We start from the raw sequence: 16,406 nt of genomic DNA on the forward strand, positions 1-16,406 counted from the left end.
TGATATGAATTTAAGGTCATATCACCCAGCACTAATCAAAAATAACACCAAGGTTCATTACATTAGAACTGGAGGCCAGATTAATGTCATCCAGATGGTTTGTCTCCTGTGTGGACTCTCATGTGTCTGTTTAAATTTGACTTTTGGCTAAATNAAGTCTCACCAACCAGTTGATTGATTTTGGAAAACTTTCAGTGAGTAATCACTGGATACATCTATTGTTTATAAACTTGGAGTTAACCTCATTCAAGATGGCCGTGACTGCTAACCAATGTTAGCAAATGCAAAAAGGGTTGTAACACAGTTAGTTTTGTAGATGCGGAGCTAAAATTGAGTGTGGTAGTAGCTGAGAGTCATCCCTCACACATACTTCAGGTGTGAAAATAAAACGRGAAACTTGCAGGTGAAATGTATTTCTTCAAGGAATATTTATATATGAGCTAAAACTTGTGAGTTGATTTATACAAAAAAGAACCGAGGTTGGGGAGGYTTTTGAAAAACCACAGTTTCTGTCTAAAATGGAAGAAGAAAACAAAAACCAAAGGCTCAAATGAAAGACAAACACAAACTCAAACAGCAGAATGGCAGCTAATCACACAGAAGAACAAGGGCACATAGACAGGAAGGGTTTGTTTTAATTCGGCTCTAGAAGTGGTGTAAAAAAATCTTGTATTTTTTTCTGGCCAGATTTTTTATTTATTTATTTTTTTGCAAAAAGAAAGAGAATTTTTGAAGAATTACAAATGTTCAAGTGCAGTTTTACATTGATAATAAGCAGAAAACATTGCCGCAGATGAGGTTCTTTTAAGAAGATAAACTCTAGTGTGTTTCTGTAAATTTCTTATGCAACCATCATGCTGCTTTTACACAAAATATTAAAGTCTCACTTTGGATTCTCTGCATGAGTTTTTTTCTCGCTCTCTGCTGAAACGAACGTGTCAWCTTTGCCCACCAGATACTGTATTTCACAAAATGCCTGATAAATCATGCTTTTAAAGTTTCAAGGCACGTTCTCGCTTCAAAGAGCTCACACTGTTTTAATACTTTTTTTTTCTTTTCATTTTGCATTTCCAGCTTTAGAAAGTGTACTGTGTGTAAAGAACAGTGTTTAAATATTAGTCTCTGAGGAGTTAAGAGTTTCATTTGATATGTTTTGGTGTTTTAATGCCTGTTTTGCTCACATAGTCATGCAGCAGCTTTGTTTGCASTTAATCTGCGCTGATTTTGTTTATCGAATTTACACTTAATTCGACATATTTTACTGACAGATGCGTACACAGATGATGACCTGATGCTCTACTGGAAAAAGGGAAACGAGTCGCTCAACACGGACGACAGAATCTCCCTGTCCCAGTTCCTGATCCAAAAATTTCACACCACCACAAAGCTGGCTTTTTACAGTAGCACAGGTACTACAACCCACCGTTTTACTTTGTCTTTTCTCACAAAAGGAACAAGTTTTTCACGCGTGAAATTATTACCTCCAGAAACACCGARCCGGTGTTGAATTCTTTGTACAAAAGAAAAATGAATCAAACTGTTGCCAGCCACTTGTTCAGTGCTGGAAGCCGATGTGATATTCATACAACCACGTCACTTTTCTCGCAACCTGAAGCATAAAAAAGGATTTTGTCCCTATCTCACTCCGCCAGAGTGCTGGGACAATGCTTCACGGTTCATCAGCATCCAGCGTATGACAGTGCGTATAATGGTGGTGTTTCTTCATCCTAGGCTGGTACAATCGTTTGTACATCCACTTCACCCTGCGACGCCACATCTTCTTCTTCCTGCTGCAAACTTATTTCCCAGCTACTCTCATGGTCATGCTSTCCTGGGTGTCSTTTTGGATCGACCGCAGGGCCGTGCCCGCCAGGGTACCACTAGGTAACTTTCTGTTTTACCTTRAAGATGGGGTATTATGTCAAATCAACTTTATATCATGTTATAATATCGTTCTCTCATCAAAAACACACGCAGTGTTGCTTTGACTCATTCACGCATGTTTGATAAATCCTTGAATCCTATGGTAGCCATTAGGAGCTGCCTAAACTTTTSCTGGTACAAAGCACCGCCTATCTGTACAAAGCTCCTCCCTGGAGCTCAGTCTGCAGCAGAGCTCCCGCCCCACAGAGCACACCTCCCCCRAAGCATTGTTGTGAAAACAAGCTGAAGTGGGAGTGTCAGAAATGGTAAGAGGTTCTTAAGGAGACAGAGGCTAATTTCAAGGCGTTTAGACAGGCTATGRWGCAAAGTCWCATTTATTTTTTGAAATATACAGCATTTTTATAACAACTGAAGGTAACATAGTCACTTGATTGTGGTATAGAAATGTACCTGGAAAATACTTAATACCCCCTCACATACCCCGCACACCCTCAAAATATCCTCCACAAATGAAAGAACCACTGCTAAAGGATGATTTTAGAATATTCTTTTAACTTAATTGGCTGTTTTTAATAATCAAATTCCTAAACTACTCAAGATGGGTCGTAACATAAATTGGCCAGTCCTGTTCTCCATCAGTGCATCACTATGAGCCAATTAAATGCCTTTGCTCATCTTCACTGAAATTCCTTGCTATCTTAAAAAATAACAAATTGTAAAATTGACGAGATTTTAAAAAGGTGATTCCTGTTGATTCAATACCATGACCAGCAGCACTGAATGAAAACCTTTTTTTTTTTTTTGCTCTCGAGGGGGACAAAAACTCAAATCCATCAGGAAACTTGTTCCACTTCTTAGTTGCCCCGAACGGGAAAAAAAATAAACTAAAAAGCAGCTTTTGAAAATCACTGAATTGTTTAAATCGCTTGGAAAAAGCACTTGATTTGTCAGATTGTTCTCTCCTTGAGTCCTTTCTAACTTCACTTTTGTCCTGGTTTATTGAAAGGCACAGTTTAACATAACCTTGGCTTCTAATGCATCAAATGACAAGTATTTTCTGGTTTGAGGCACAACAAAGTAGACTTTGTTCCAACATTTTGTCAATTCAGTATTGCATATTTCATTCTACAGCTCAGTCCACAAAACATATACGTATATGTATACAGTATATACTGCTTAGTGCATCAGTCAAGATGCAAATTATATACAGTAAAGGAGCCATATCATGCTTTTAAATCCTTCTTTTTCRCATTAAAATCATTCAGTTGGGGTCTAAATACASTGGAACTTCAATGCTTTGGTCTGAATTCCTCCTTATTGTAACTTCACAAACCCCTGAGCTGTGTCTCAGATCATCTCTTTTTGAGGCTGACTCTTTATTTAACATATTTCTCAATAAATAAAATTTAACAAATATCAAGACAACATCCAACTCTTTGTATTGTAACATCAGTTGTGTAATTTATTTCTTTAAGGTGAAAACTGTTGAAAACAACAAGACTGTTTTGTCTTATTGCACAAATTAAAATCCAGCCCCACATATTTCTATTGATGTCATTTCCCCACTAGAAAAATGTGTGATGGAGGTCCATGGAAGGCAAAAAAGTTTAAATCAAATAAACAAAAGAGGATGCAGTTAAAATAAATAAAAGGTATTTAAGCTACGTTTTGAACATCCAAAACATGTACAACACTTGTTGGCTGCTTGTGCTCTTTAGGTCAGACGTGTGTCGGGAAGCTCCTCTGTTGTTTGAGACGCTGGGGGAACCGTCTGATGGGGGAACCGTCTGATGGGGGAACCGTCTGATGGGGGAACCGTCTGATGGGGGAACGTGGCTCGACCTAACACCGGTCTCTGTTTAATGGTGGATGAAATAAAGAAAGTGRCRGTACTTTATTTACTTTGAGCAAGCGAACGTTATGTTCACAAGATAATTAATCCACCAGATAATTCAGAGGCGGTCTGTTCGGTAAATTTTACTCCAGGAGCTGCGAGTCTTGTTTTCAAGCTTTAGACTGAACTGAAGCAGCGGCTGCTGACGTCATTACGCTCTTGCGCGATGCTGCGTTCAGGACAAGCATGGAAAACTCACCACTCTTATGCCAAAACGGTCATAATGATGCATTTAGGTACCGAAATGGAATTGCATGAACATTCACGTGGTGGTTATGTAATGTAGCGAATCGATAATAAAAAATCTGCGTCGACAAATTTACATAATCGACGTCATCGATTATTTCAACTAATCGGTGCAGCCCTAGTTAAGTCCAGACCTTATGTGGCAGTTCTGTTGCAAAATCGGTGACGTATTAGTTTAGAAAACATCACAGAAAACAGAGAAAACTGAACGGGTTGAAAAGTATGACCCAAACAAAATAAAAAGATATCTATGCAGCAAAATCTAATTTTTCTGCACTATTAGAGACTCCAGAGACACAACAAAATGCATTTAATGGCTAAAAGTGGATTTTGCATGACATGTCCTCTTTAACAGAAAAACTGAGATATCTTACTGTGACAATATGTTGTGAGCGTCATTCTGCGTTGTTAATTTTTGCACAAAAAAAGAAAACATTTTACTATAGGTACTGTTTGTACCCATGCAGGGAGACTGAGAACTATGTGTATTTTACCTATACACATACCACCCAGACGCTAAAATATTGCATCATAAAACAAAATAAAAACACAGAGCRTGTAGAATGCCTTGCCTCTGCTCACCCCAACTTCTGACTAGACTGTAAACACATCACTGTGGGGGCAAAATAGACTACTTTTCAAGGAAGCTCTGATCTTTTAGAGCTTGCAGCAAAATGTCACAAATTTCAGTAAGTCCGTGGCGGAAAGTGCAATTTTGTTTGAAGCCATCTGTCAGAGCTGCAACATCAGAGCCAGCAGCTCAAATCTGAACGAACTAATAAAGGAAGGTGGGCCTCCACTTGCTTGGGTCTGTTTTTCAGTTTCCACAGCTGTTTATAGAAAGGTGGATGTTGCACAAGCTACTTGTCTTTTGTAAATAATAAAATGAAATGTTATTTTTAATTGGTGAATAAAAAGAGAGTGGGACTCACTGTCTCTTTTTAAGACAGTCTGAAAAGAATGAGAGTAAACAGGATGACTAAGCAGTTTGTTTTCCCCTCCTTTAGGCATCACCACAGTGCTGACCATGTCCACCATCATCACCGGGGTCAATGCCTCCATGCCCCGGGTGTCCTACATTAAAGCGGTGGACATTTATCTCTGGGTCAGTTTTGTTTTTGTCTTCCTGTCAGTGATAGAGTACGCTGCAGTGAACTACCTCTCAACCGTGCAGGAGAGGAAAGAGAGGAAGCTGCGGGAGCGAGTGAGTTCTTCTTCCTGCTTTTACTTTGCTGTTTAATTTATTACTCATCACTTCTCGTTACCTGGGAAATTAAAAGCAGACGACCTTCTTTTTTTTTTCTCTCTCTTTCTTTTTGATTCACAGAGACAAAACACATTTTCTATGCATATGAAAACTGTTGATRTGTTCCTTTTGGAAATGGGTACTTTTATGTTAATCATAGAAGGTTTGGTTAATTAAAGAAAACTGGTTTAGTTTTTAAACATTATTAAGTCTGTTTGACTCCAAGCACAAAAGGGGGATTACGTTTTATTCCACATTTGTCATGTTGGCAAAATATCTCTTGTTCCACTGGATGAATTTTTATTGAACCCAAACAGTAATAATTAGGGACATATCTAGAACTGTGAGCTTTTGGAATGAACTCATTTGAAAATGGCCACCACATCAAAACAGTCTTAGCAGACACAAACATGGCTGCAACACTATCAATTTAATAAATATTGAGGTTAAATTTCATGTGGGAGTAGCTAAAATTCATCTGCAGCTTATACTCTGAGCCCAAAATGATGCTGCAAGATTTGTGCTCCAAACTTTACTGACTGCTGGAGTCAACGCTATCAGTTAGTAAACATTTTGTGAATCATTGGATTATTTTTTTCTGCACATTCCAGGAAATAATCATTGGATCCGACTTTACAACTGATTAACTTTGGAGTCAAACAAGATGGTCACTGCAGTTACCCAACTTTGGAAAACACAAAAATGGCTCTAACTCCATCACTGTTGCAGATATTGTGCTTAAACTTGGTGTGGTAATAGCACCACACACACTCCAAGTGTTAACAGCTAACTGTTAATATCACAAGATTGGGCTTGTTATTCGCAGAGTTTTTAGCATAAGCTAACCCAGGGGTCTGCAACCTGCGGCTCTGGGGCCACCTGTGTCTCTTTGGGCCCTCTGCAGTGGCTCTTTGAAAATGTGACTAAATAGAACAGAAACATTTTTATTTTTTTATTTTTATACCCACAACAAAAATCAATTTGTATACAAATATGTGATCAATACTACTAATACAAAAAGTAAAACATGTTAGCTCATGCTAACCTGTTGCTTACTGAAATATACCAATTTCTTTCTATGATCTTTCTTTCAAATCCATCAGAATTACCTATAAATAATTTGAAGACTACACAATAAGAAGAATTAGAGAAAAAATATGCCTAAATAATTACGTTGTACTAGTTTTATGAAATTTCGTATAAACTGTATTTTTCTTGTTTACATGAATATGGTCTTTTTTATTTGTCCTGATGTGTATAATTATAAATAATATAATAATAATAACAATATTTTTAGTTTTATAATGTCACCTCCGCTGACCATAAAGGTTCCCAAAAAGGCCTTGAAAAGGCCCACGGACCACTAGTTCATAATCACAGTTGTAGCTTGTTTTGTGGCTCTGGACACATTTTATTAGTGAGATAAGGAGCATAAATGGCTCTTTTGATCATAAAGTTTGCAGACCCTTGAGCTAACTTTAGCTTATTAAAACTGCATTCCCTAAAGAAATTCTAGGCCTTTAGTTTTATACTTATCTTCATTAATATTGTGTTGACAGATTTGTTCACACCTCTTCAAAACTAAAGCTACATTTTGGTTGACTCAAGTTTCCATAAWATGATGCATTCTTAATGAGACTTCAAAACAAACAAGCAAACAAACAAAAAAGCCATTTTAAGGGAGTTCCACAGAATCATCAGCAGCTTATGCTCAGCACAGCCTGTGGCCTGATTTCACATCAAAATGTCTTCAAAATAAAACAACTGGCAGAAAAATGTGTCAATAATTAATATCCATTGCCAATAAACATAAATATTTTCTAAATTGGCTCACTCAAAGCAGCTCTAAGGGCCACAGTGAATTATTTCTGGGACTGCAGTGCTGCTATTCTTCCTCTGCCAACTGTTGTGGCATATGGAGCCAAATTGCCCACATACCTCGAGGAGAATTTCCAGCATRAACATGTTTTTTATATATATATAAATGTTTCATATCAGTCATTTTAACACTTTAAATGTGCTTAAAAGAAATACAAATACGAAACAAATGAGTGTCTTTTGTTGTCGTTTCCTGGCCTAGCTGCCGTGCACGTGTGGCATTGGCAACCCCGATGAGATGATGATCGACCCACAGATCACCGGGTACGGGTCCATGGACATCAACACCACAGGAAACTACGGGATGCCAGAGAACGGCGGCCGCCAGGAACGGATTCTGGCCCAGGTGGCGCTGAACGACCCGCAGATCACAGGCCAGGTGAAGGCATCCAGAGGTTACGTGAACATCTGGATTGACACCCATGCCATAGACAAATACTCGAGGGTCGTCTTTCCCGGAGCGTACATTCTCTTTAACATCATCTACTGGTCCATATACTCGTAAACTGGGATGTGTTCGAACACAGAGAGCAGTGCGTGATGGGACAACTGCTCGGCTCAGTAGCTCACGAGCTAAAAAGGACGACTGAACTGCATTTGCTTTTCAAATGAAACTGCTCATTAGATGCATGAGCATCATTTCCAGATGGGTAACATTTGCCTTCATGACCCAGCCTCTTAAAACTGATGAGTTTGAAAATGAAGTACTGACAATCAGGACGGTGGTTTCAGCGTTTTAATCAATCCGTCAAACCTGTGTGATCTCCTGCATTCGAACTTTCGATGGATCGCTGCGACATGAGGGTTCTGTGTGCGTCGACGTTCACAAAAATGAACTTTAAACGCAGCTGAGAATGCAGCGATTTAGATTTTCAACAAAAAATATGAACTGAAAACACGCTTGTTATTACATCCAGTGCACAGACACGTCCTGTCTGCATATGAACTATATATGACAATCAACGACAAACATTTTAGGGAATAGTTTGACATTTTGTTCAAATAAATTTGGCTTGCTTTCTGGTGAGGAGAATTAATGTCGGGGACAAYAAGTTAGCAGCTTCATTCAAGGTTGAAGAAAATCCAGCTTTTTACAAAAACAAACGCAAAAGTCCAGTGTTTGAAAAGGTGATGTGCTCAACTATTTCTTTGGTATTTCAAGACGAAGATTAACTTTAAGAATGCTGCTGATTTCTTAGCAACTGCTCAACCCAGGTAGGAAATAGTTTTTTTTTTTGTTTTTTTTTTTTTGCTGTATCAAACAAATAAGCATGGTAATTTACCAGTTTTCAACTTGCACATGGACAGGTTTTCATACCTAAGAATAAAACAAGGCTAATTATTCCCTCTGTTTCTAGTTTCTGTGCTCAGCTGGAGCTTTTTTTATTTAATTTTACAGACCATGCATTCAATACAAAGAAAAATCAATGTAGCCATCATGGTGTCCTGTTAGTTTTGGGCAAACGTGAAAGTTTAACTGCCAGTGTGTGAAGCATTCTTGCAAAGGCTGATACATCAGGGAAGCTGAAAACATTTTTGGTACAAACCTTGATTTAGAAACAATGACAGATTTGACAAAGGGAAAAAAATGTTGGTCAAATATTCAAAATGTGGTACCAATGTTCTATCTATTGATAAACAGTAAACCGAAAAAAAAAAAGATTTTTCTCACAAATCTTGCATGTTGTCTAGATAAATTGCTTCCAAATACTTTCTACAACCTCAATTTTGAAAAAGGTGAGTYGTTGTGTAAAAAGAAATTATTTGCAAATCTCAAATCCATATTGTATTTACAGTGAAACTTAGAAAATATATCAAACTAAAGAACTATCAATAAAAAAGTTAGTTTGACAGGACTGTATTTACTCTGTGCTTCCCTTCTTTTTGAACTACYGTCAATAAACATCTAAAAACTAAAGAGACCAGTTGAGACTTGTCAAAACATGAAACAGGAGGGTTTTCTTTTCACCACCCATAATTCCACCCTTCTCTGGATGAAGAGTGCTCCTTCACATGTCTTTGTGGTCTTTGGTGGAATTTATAACAGTTTCTGWCTGGCTGCAACAGACACAGGCCCACATCACACTCCTCACACTTCCGGGGACTGTTCTTGCACAGTTTGCAGTGCCACTGCCCCATGCTGGCTCTCTCATTTGCAGGTAGTCCACTTCTGGGACAGGTAGATATGTACCACGTAGGGTTTTCCTTAGCCTGGTAAAAACCAGACCCTGTCCTTCACTTTGCTTCTTACTAGGGTCTGGASTCGCTGCTATAGAGAAGCGATTCTTGCTGGAGGCGTGGCCTCTGAAGTGTGTGTGCCGCTGTGAAGGGGGCTAAGCTAAGAAGCTAACCGGAAATCACGTGTGCTGTAAACAACCCTACTGAGAGGAGAGAAGTACCGAGCCGAACGAGACGTTTGTAAATGAGAGCTGCTGCTTTGTCAGAGAAATTTATTTTAATTTGGAAGCCTTATCAACACRGACTGGCTTCATTCACTTCCTCCACTGCCATTGTTAACTAACCAGCAGACACTGCGCAGAACATCGACGTCGTTCAAAACTCCGCCTTCTGTTTGCTGATTGGCCCAGGTAAAATAAACTACAAGCAGACAATGTGCAGAAAATCAACGTTCTGTTCTCTGATCGGTTCGGCTAAAATCTGCCAGTGAAATCGTTGTCTATGGGAGAAATCCCAGACGGAGCAGAGAAGGGAAACTAGAATTGAGCAGAACTGCGTAGGAAGGCAAGGGCCAGGCTAGGTTTTCCTAGGCTGGCACATAGATCCTTACGAATGACAAAAGAGCTTGTCAAAGCAATGTCAACCAGATGCTGGAAACCAGCTGTAGACCATCTCCTGTTTTTCCAATTGACTGTATTTGTGCCAAACATCTGATCTGAGGTAACCACTCTCGCTCTGTACTTGTACTCTTACAATGTGGTGGGCCTTGGGACGGAGATCYTTTGTTGTATTCCATCACCTGTTATCTGCGCTTCACCTTGTTCCCACTGTACACTGGGTGGATGGTGGAGCACATGGACACCTYCCTGGTATCCATCCACTTCACAAATAGAAGCTCCCCGTCCCTGATCCACCAGATTCTGCCTCATGGGGAGCTTTCAGTGAGTGTGTTTTCTTGGGTGGTGGGAACACCGACCCTTCCCTGACTGTACGTCCCACAAGCTCCAAATCCCAGCTGGCTCAGGTGTGGGAAGAGGAATGGACTGGTGTAAAAGTTGTCTGTGTAGATTATACACCCAGACCATGGGTAGTATTTGTTGACCAGCTCAGTTACTGCATTAAAAGCGAGCCCCTTCCCTGTTGCTGTCTTTGACGTGTTCTTGTAAAGCTTGAAGTCAACAGTGTAGCTGTTTGTGTCAGCAAGCACMAACAGCTTCAGCTCCCACTTTGTTTGCTTGCCCGTGATGAACTGCTTTATGCAGAGCCTGGTTGGTCCCAAYCAGATTTTCATCAACTGCAAGGTGCTGTCTTGGATAGATGGCTTTGCACCTCGTGTTTATCATCTCCAAAAGAGGTCTGACGCAGCGGAGAGGGTCATAATCCTCGGTTCCCCTTTTCTGGTCATTTTCCTTTCTCGGTCACAAATGCAGAGATTTTCACAAAGAAGTTTTAAAGCTGCAGTGAGATTTCACCTGGGAGTGGGTTTCCCACATTGAGAGGGGTCTGGACACCAGGGCTGCATTTTGGWGTAAGCCGTGGTTGGTAGAGTCCATCATCAGTTTCTGCTTCAGTCCTCCATTCAGGACGATGTGTTGACCAGTTTCTGTCTCTAATCCATTTGGTGGTTTTGTCACTCCTTGAGGACCGTCTTCTGACATTTTTTGTTTCTCTCCGCTGATATCATAAAGGCCTTTATGATATCTGTRGTTCCAACRGCTGTCCCTATTTTTTCCCTCATTCGTTGGTTTGTGGGAAAAGGAAGTGCTGTTTCAGGGGCTTCCGGCAACAGCTTGAGACACTTCTATAACAACCACAAACTCACTGTGAAGTGCACGTCACAGTTTCAGAAACTTTCAGAAACCGCTGGATTTTAAAAATATAAATGTATTTTCAAGATAACACAAACCATGATGACTTTATTCTGTAATTTTTAGCTGTTTCTTGTCCCACACATCTGATTTTGAACAAATWRATGATTAASAGGCTTCTGCAGAGCTTAAARAGATCATCCTGAATCAGATCTGTGGCCCTGGACACCCCTTGAGCAAATCTTCCTGTAATTACAGTAATGTAGTCTAAACTTGTGAATAGCACAGTAAACTYTGCTTACAGATTTGTGAAAGTGTTCCTGAGCTCATRTAATAAAAGAAAACAAGCATTCTATAACCGATTTACAGATACTAATGCATATATGTCAGTGTATTGCTATGCGTTAGTGGTTCCCAAACTTTTCAACTTTTGAAAAATAACTAGCAGAGACCCGTGCCCCCAAGTATTTTTGGTTGATAAACATTGGCATCAGGTCRAATAAACAGTATTCATTGTAGGGGTGTAAGAAAATATTGATACACTGAAATATCGCAATATTTCATTTCCCGAAACTGTATCGATATTCTAAAGCCCTGTACTGATTTTTAATTAAGGTTTAAAATGTCAACCTTCTTGCCAGCCGTTCATTTTTATGTTGTAGTTCAGTCTCTGACCACTAGTTGGCAGCAGTGAGCYAGCYATTTGGCTCCTCTACCTCTTGAGCGCCAGAGAGTAAGGGTAGCATTAGCATTGTAAGTAAACATTAGCTTTTCTTTTTTTTTTTCAGTAAGAGGTTTTTATTTAATAGAATTTTTGGACAAAAAAATCGCAATACATCGCAATATATTGCCTTGCTTACAGTATCGCAATATATCGGGATATATCGTATCGTGACCCCTCTGTTATGATATGTATCATATCGCCAAATTCTTGCCAATACACAGCCCTAATTCATTGTGCATTTTTTATTTTATTTTAAGCTTCACTCTTTTGAAACAACTAAGGAGAAAAAAATGTTAGAAGTCATTTCTTTTCAGGCCCCCACCTTGATGTTTCAGGAGCCCACTGTGTGTCCCGACCCCAACTTTGGGAACTRCTGGTCCAGATATATTCATGCCCACTTCCAGGTAGCTGTTGTTTATCTCCAGCAGTCATCCTGCRTGAGGAGGGATCCTGGACAGGCCACAAGTTATTACAAGGACACGAGACAACTAACCACTCACAGACAATTAGAGTCACCAATTAACGTGGATGTTTTTGGTCTGTGGGGAGTATGGTGCATGGGGAGAACATGCAAACTGCACACAGAAAGTTCCCAGACCAGGAGGCAAACCTCTGACCTTCTCACTGTGACAGATCTAACAACTGCTGCCATGCTGCACCCATTGAGAAACATTATTCAGACACTGTTCTACTACTGTATCTTTAGACAGTTTTTTAAGACTGCACTGCTCTGTTGATAACTAACCTAGAAGATGCTCCTCTACCTATTTATTTTTAAAAACATTTGCTTTTACAACCTTTTGTTGCCCAGGTCTTGTCAAAAAAAATTAAATTATCATATTTTTTGATCCAAAATACAGTATATTGTAATTTCTTAGATCTGTTTACCATGTTACACTGTGAATAAAATATTGGTTTATGAGATTTGCAAATCATTTTGTTACACTTTTATTCACATTTAACACAACCTCCCAACTAGGCTTGAAAATTGTAGTTTGGATTATGGGAMAAATAATTATTGACTCTCAGAGTTCTTTTTTTGCAGCACATGTTCAGTTTTCTTCTTGTTTTGTCACCATTCTGATGCTTTAGGGGAAAATTCTGCAGCCCAGTAAAAATGCAAATGTGAAATATGTGTTTAGAGAATCCCAAGCACCAAATATATTATTAACTTTTTTTATTTTTCTTTGTTCTTATTTCCTTTTTTTTTTATACAACCAAAGCTCATCTCCTCTGTTTGGTGTTGTGAGGCTTTGAGGTTCACTGTGACCTGTTAGTTATAGTTTATATCTTTTTTAATGTTTAACAATTGTTCAAGAAGGATGTTAAAATAAATCAGTGATTTAAGAAAAAAACATAAACAGTATAGCTCCTGAGCTAAAATAATTGAGAATCATTTTTAAGGGGTAAATGTTGTTTTCTGAAAATGTGAAAATGTTCATCACAGTAAACGTGATTTTTTTTCTTGCATGTGTTTCAAGCAAAATGAAAAGCTTTATGAAGCATGGCTGATATTTTTTTTTAAATCACCTCAATAAAAACATAAAACAGACAAATCGTTTATGAGCAGTTTAATAACAATGGAATTATTTGCTGATAATTTRTATAAAAGGTCTTTTAACATATCACCTGCAGCCATAAATGGGGAGTGATCGTGTGCTCAGACCTTTCAGTAAAGAAAAAATAAAACATCACTGAAATAACCTGAAACTGACACAARTAATGAGAAAAAAAATCAACTAATGAAAATCAGACTTTGCTTGTTTGACAGAATTCATAAAAACTTGTGAAACTGATCCTGACTAATATGGAGGACCGAATCTGACATTATTGTGCAAATAAGGTGGGCGGGGCCTCTTGGGTCAGCTCCTCTCCTATTGGTCAACAAACAGGAAGGAGAAGGAGGACGTTTAGCAAAATAAACAAAAAATATCWTAAATCCCTTAATATTTTAGATATTGAGCAAGAAAAAAATGATTTGTATTRTTGCTGAGTCCTTCACAACACAAGCTTTAGAACATTGCAACGAGCGACAGGCATTTCTTCCAAGAAAGCTACAGTGTGATTTTCTGYTGTTACATTTAAATCAATAATTTGTCTTTGAACACTGGATTTCTGTCAACTCCAGAGTCTGTTCACTCAGATTTCTTACAGTCATAACATATTCAAACCTTCTTTCTGGAGCTCTGTTTATCTTGAACAGTTTGGATAAATTCTTTGTTTCGATCAGAAAAATCAGCATCTCAAGACGTATCAGGTCAGTTAAAACTAACCCTAAACTCTACATGAACAAAGCCACTACATATTAATGCAAACACATACGTTTTTATAAACACTGATAGGGTTTTATTTAAGTGCAAACTGCAGTTCATCAAATCATGTAAAMTAATTCAAAGTAAAGCTCCCCTGCAGTCAGGGAGCAACATTAAAATTCATTTCATGTCATGCGATGCGGCTCTGATCACCCGGTGTTTCTAATTCCACTTTGCACTCTACCTTACCTCCTGTTTTTCATCTCTAGGAAGCCCTGAGGGAAATATCGGACTCTTTAGGAGTTAAGTGCTCAAATGCATGCACTCACCCACCACTGAGCAGATACGAGTACGAAACCTGGTCAGGCTGAAAATATTTGGAGGGGAGAGATAAATGAGCCACAGCAGCAAAGTTGTGTTTGGCAAACCAATCAATGTTTTAAATTTGACCAAAAAAAAAAAATCTGTATACCTGCAAACATCTGCAGCATTATGTCATAATTCTCAAATGTTAACAAAATTGTGATGTTTGTGTGTCTGTTAGCAAAATACCTCACGAACCACTGGGCAGATTTTAATGAAACCTTCAGGGAGTGATGTTTATATGTTCAACTACAACTGATTAACGTTGGGAGCTAACCAAATACAAGCTGGCTGCTACAGCCGACTACATTTCGAAAACATAAAAACAGCCGTAGCTCAGTCAGTTTCTCTGATATTGAGCTAACATTTGGTGTGGTAGAGGTTGAGTATCATCCTATCACCAGTTAGAACTTCATTTCTTCTTATCATAAGATCATTTTAGTTTAAAATTCTGGCCTAAAACGTGGCTAGTTCATATGCATTCCTTCATGCTAGCAGTTTGATTTTCAAATTAACTTCTTATATGACATTAGAACTACAAAAAAATAAAAGAGGATCTTGCCAGTTTGAGGCAGAAATACCAGGTTTAGCCCATAAAGTGTCATTTTCCTTAAGGAACAGGGTCTGTGAATAAAACTCTTAGCTCAGCGTGGGCAGGAATAATAGTGAGCTTCAATCCTTCATGTTTGATGATGCCTCTAAGAGATACAAAAAATATTTTTTTGTTTCCAATCATAGACATATAACCTTAAGTTTGTTAAAATATAAAAAAAAACACAACTAATTGAACACTTTAAAGCTCCGCCAGTTGTGAGATGTAAGGTGATTCAAAAGTCACAGGACGTYATTTTATTTTGTTTCAAAAAGAAAAAATTTCATATTTGAATGATGGCCTATATCTTTCAGRCTATGTCCAGAACATGGCCGTCATATTGGATCAAAAATAAGAGGGTGTCCTGTGACTTTTGACTCACACTTTACACTGAACGTAACAAAAACTGCTAAGATTTGAACTGAATTCAGTTAAATTCTCATTCAGTTAYAGAGTTTGATCTGTTCTGCCGTGCAGGCTGAGTTTGCATAAATTGACTTGAAATAGAGATCTGTTCAGTTAAACTGTGAGGACTAAATTAGAGTACATTAGGTTGGAGTTAAAATCCTAATTAAAAGTCGTTAACAAAGACAGCAGGCGACACGCAGGAGGCCTTCATGTTCCTCACCACCTCACATGTCTCCACTCTGGTTTAAGTTGCTGTCGGAGCAGAAAGAGGGTCTTTGTAGGCCACATCCAGAGGTCCACAGACGCACAGGATGCCTGATACTTCACTGTTACCCTGTGTTACATCATCATGCTGTGTTGGTGGTTTTCTGCAGAAGTTTTGGGTTTTTATAACAAAGGAAAAAGCAGAGAGGATATAGAAGTCTCAAATTCACAAAAGCTATAAATAAAGGAGCTTCCTCTGCAACTGTTACAGTGGGGAGGAAYGGGGTGTCCTGCTGAGCTGGATGAGCCGTGAAGACGAGATTGATGTCGGTGAAGGCGCCTGCCTGGATCAGGTCTATCTTTCCTCCAATGGCCCCCCCTCTGCGGGAGTTCCCAGAACAGTAATCTGGAATAAAAAGTCTTCCGTCATCTGYCATTAACATCCAGTTTCTACGTGCCAGCGGTGCATAATGATTCAACAAAGTTAACTTTCTTTGTCAAGTGGGTTAAAGTTCACCTTCTCTCTAAAAGTTTCATTCAAAGGCCCACTGGCAGGACTTTCTAATCCGGTTCTCTCGTTAACTTTAATCTTTCTTTTGTTATTTTTGATCAAATGAAACTTAAAACAACTTTTCTTTTTAACTCTTTTCACTGCTCGGTTAGCTCGGCTACACTGTCTGTTAATTTTTAAAAACAAGCATCAAAGCAAACCCGGAGGCAGCCTTGTCT

General features: G+C 38.7%; 1 protein-coding gene across 1 annotated transcript; it reads left to right on the forward strand.

Moving 5' to 3' along the window:
* Positions 1-1,268: 1,268 nt before the first annotated feature.
* Positions 1,269-9,066, forward strand: LOC106529328 (gamma-aminobutyric acid receptor subunit rho-1; the record flags this gene model as incomplete). The annotated part of the gene is given in 4 exon segments (XM_014024724.1): positions 1,269-1,409; positions 1,732-1,884; positions 5,032-5,228; positions 7,351-9,066. Coding segments are annotated over 4 exon segments (794 nt in total), but the record flags the coding sequence as incomplete, so codon positions are not given.
* Between the last annotated feature and the right edge of the window lie 7,340 nt (positions 9,067-16,406).

The sequence above is a fragment of the Austrofundulus limnaeus genome, unplaced genomic scaffold (genome assembly GCF_001266775.1).
Source record: "Austrofundulus limnaeus strain Quisiro unplaced genomic scaffold, Austrofundulus_limnaeus-1.0 Scaffold437, whole genome shotgun sequence".
In the NCBI taxonomy this organism is placed as follows: Eukaryota; Metazoa; Chordata; class Actinopteri; order Cyprinodontiformes; family Rivulidae; genus Austrofundulus; species Austrofundulus limnaeus.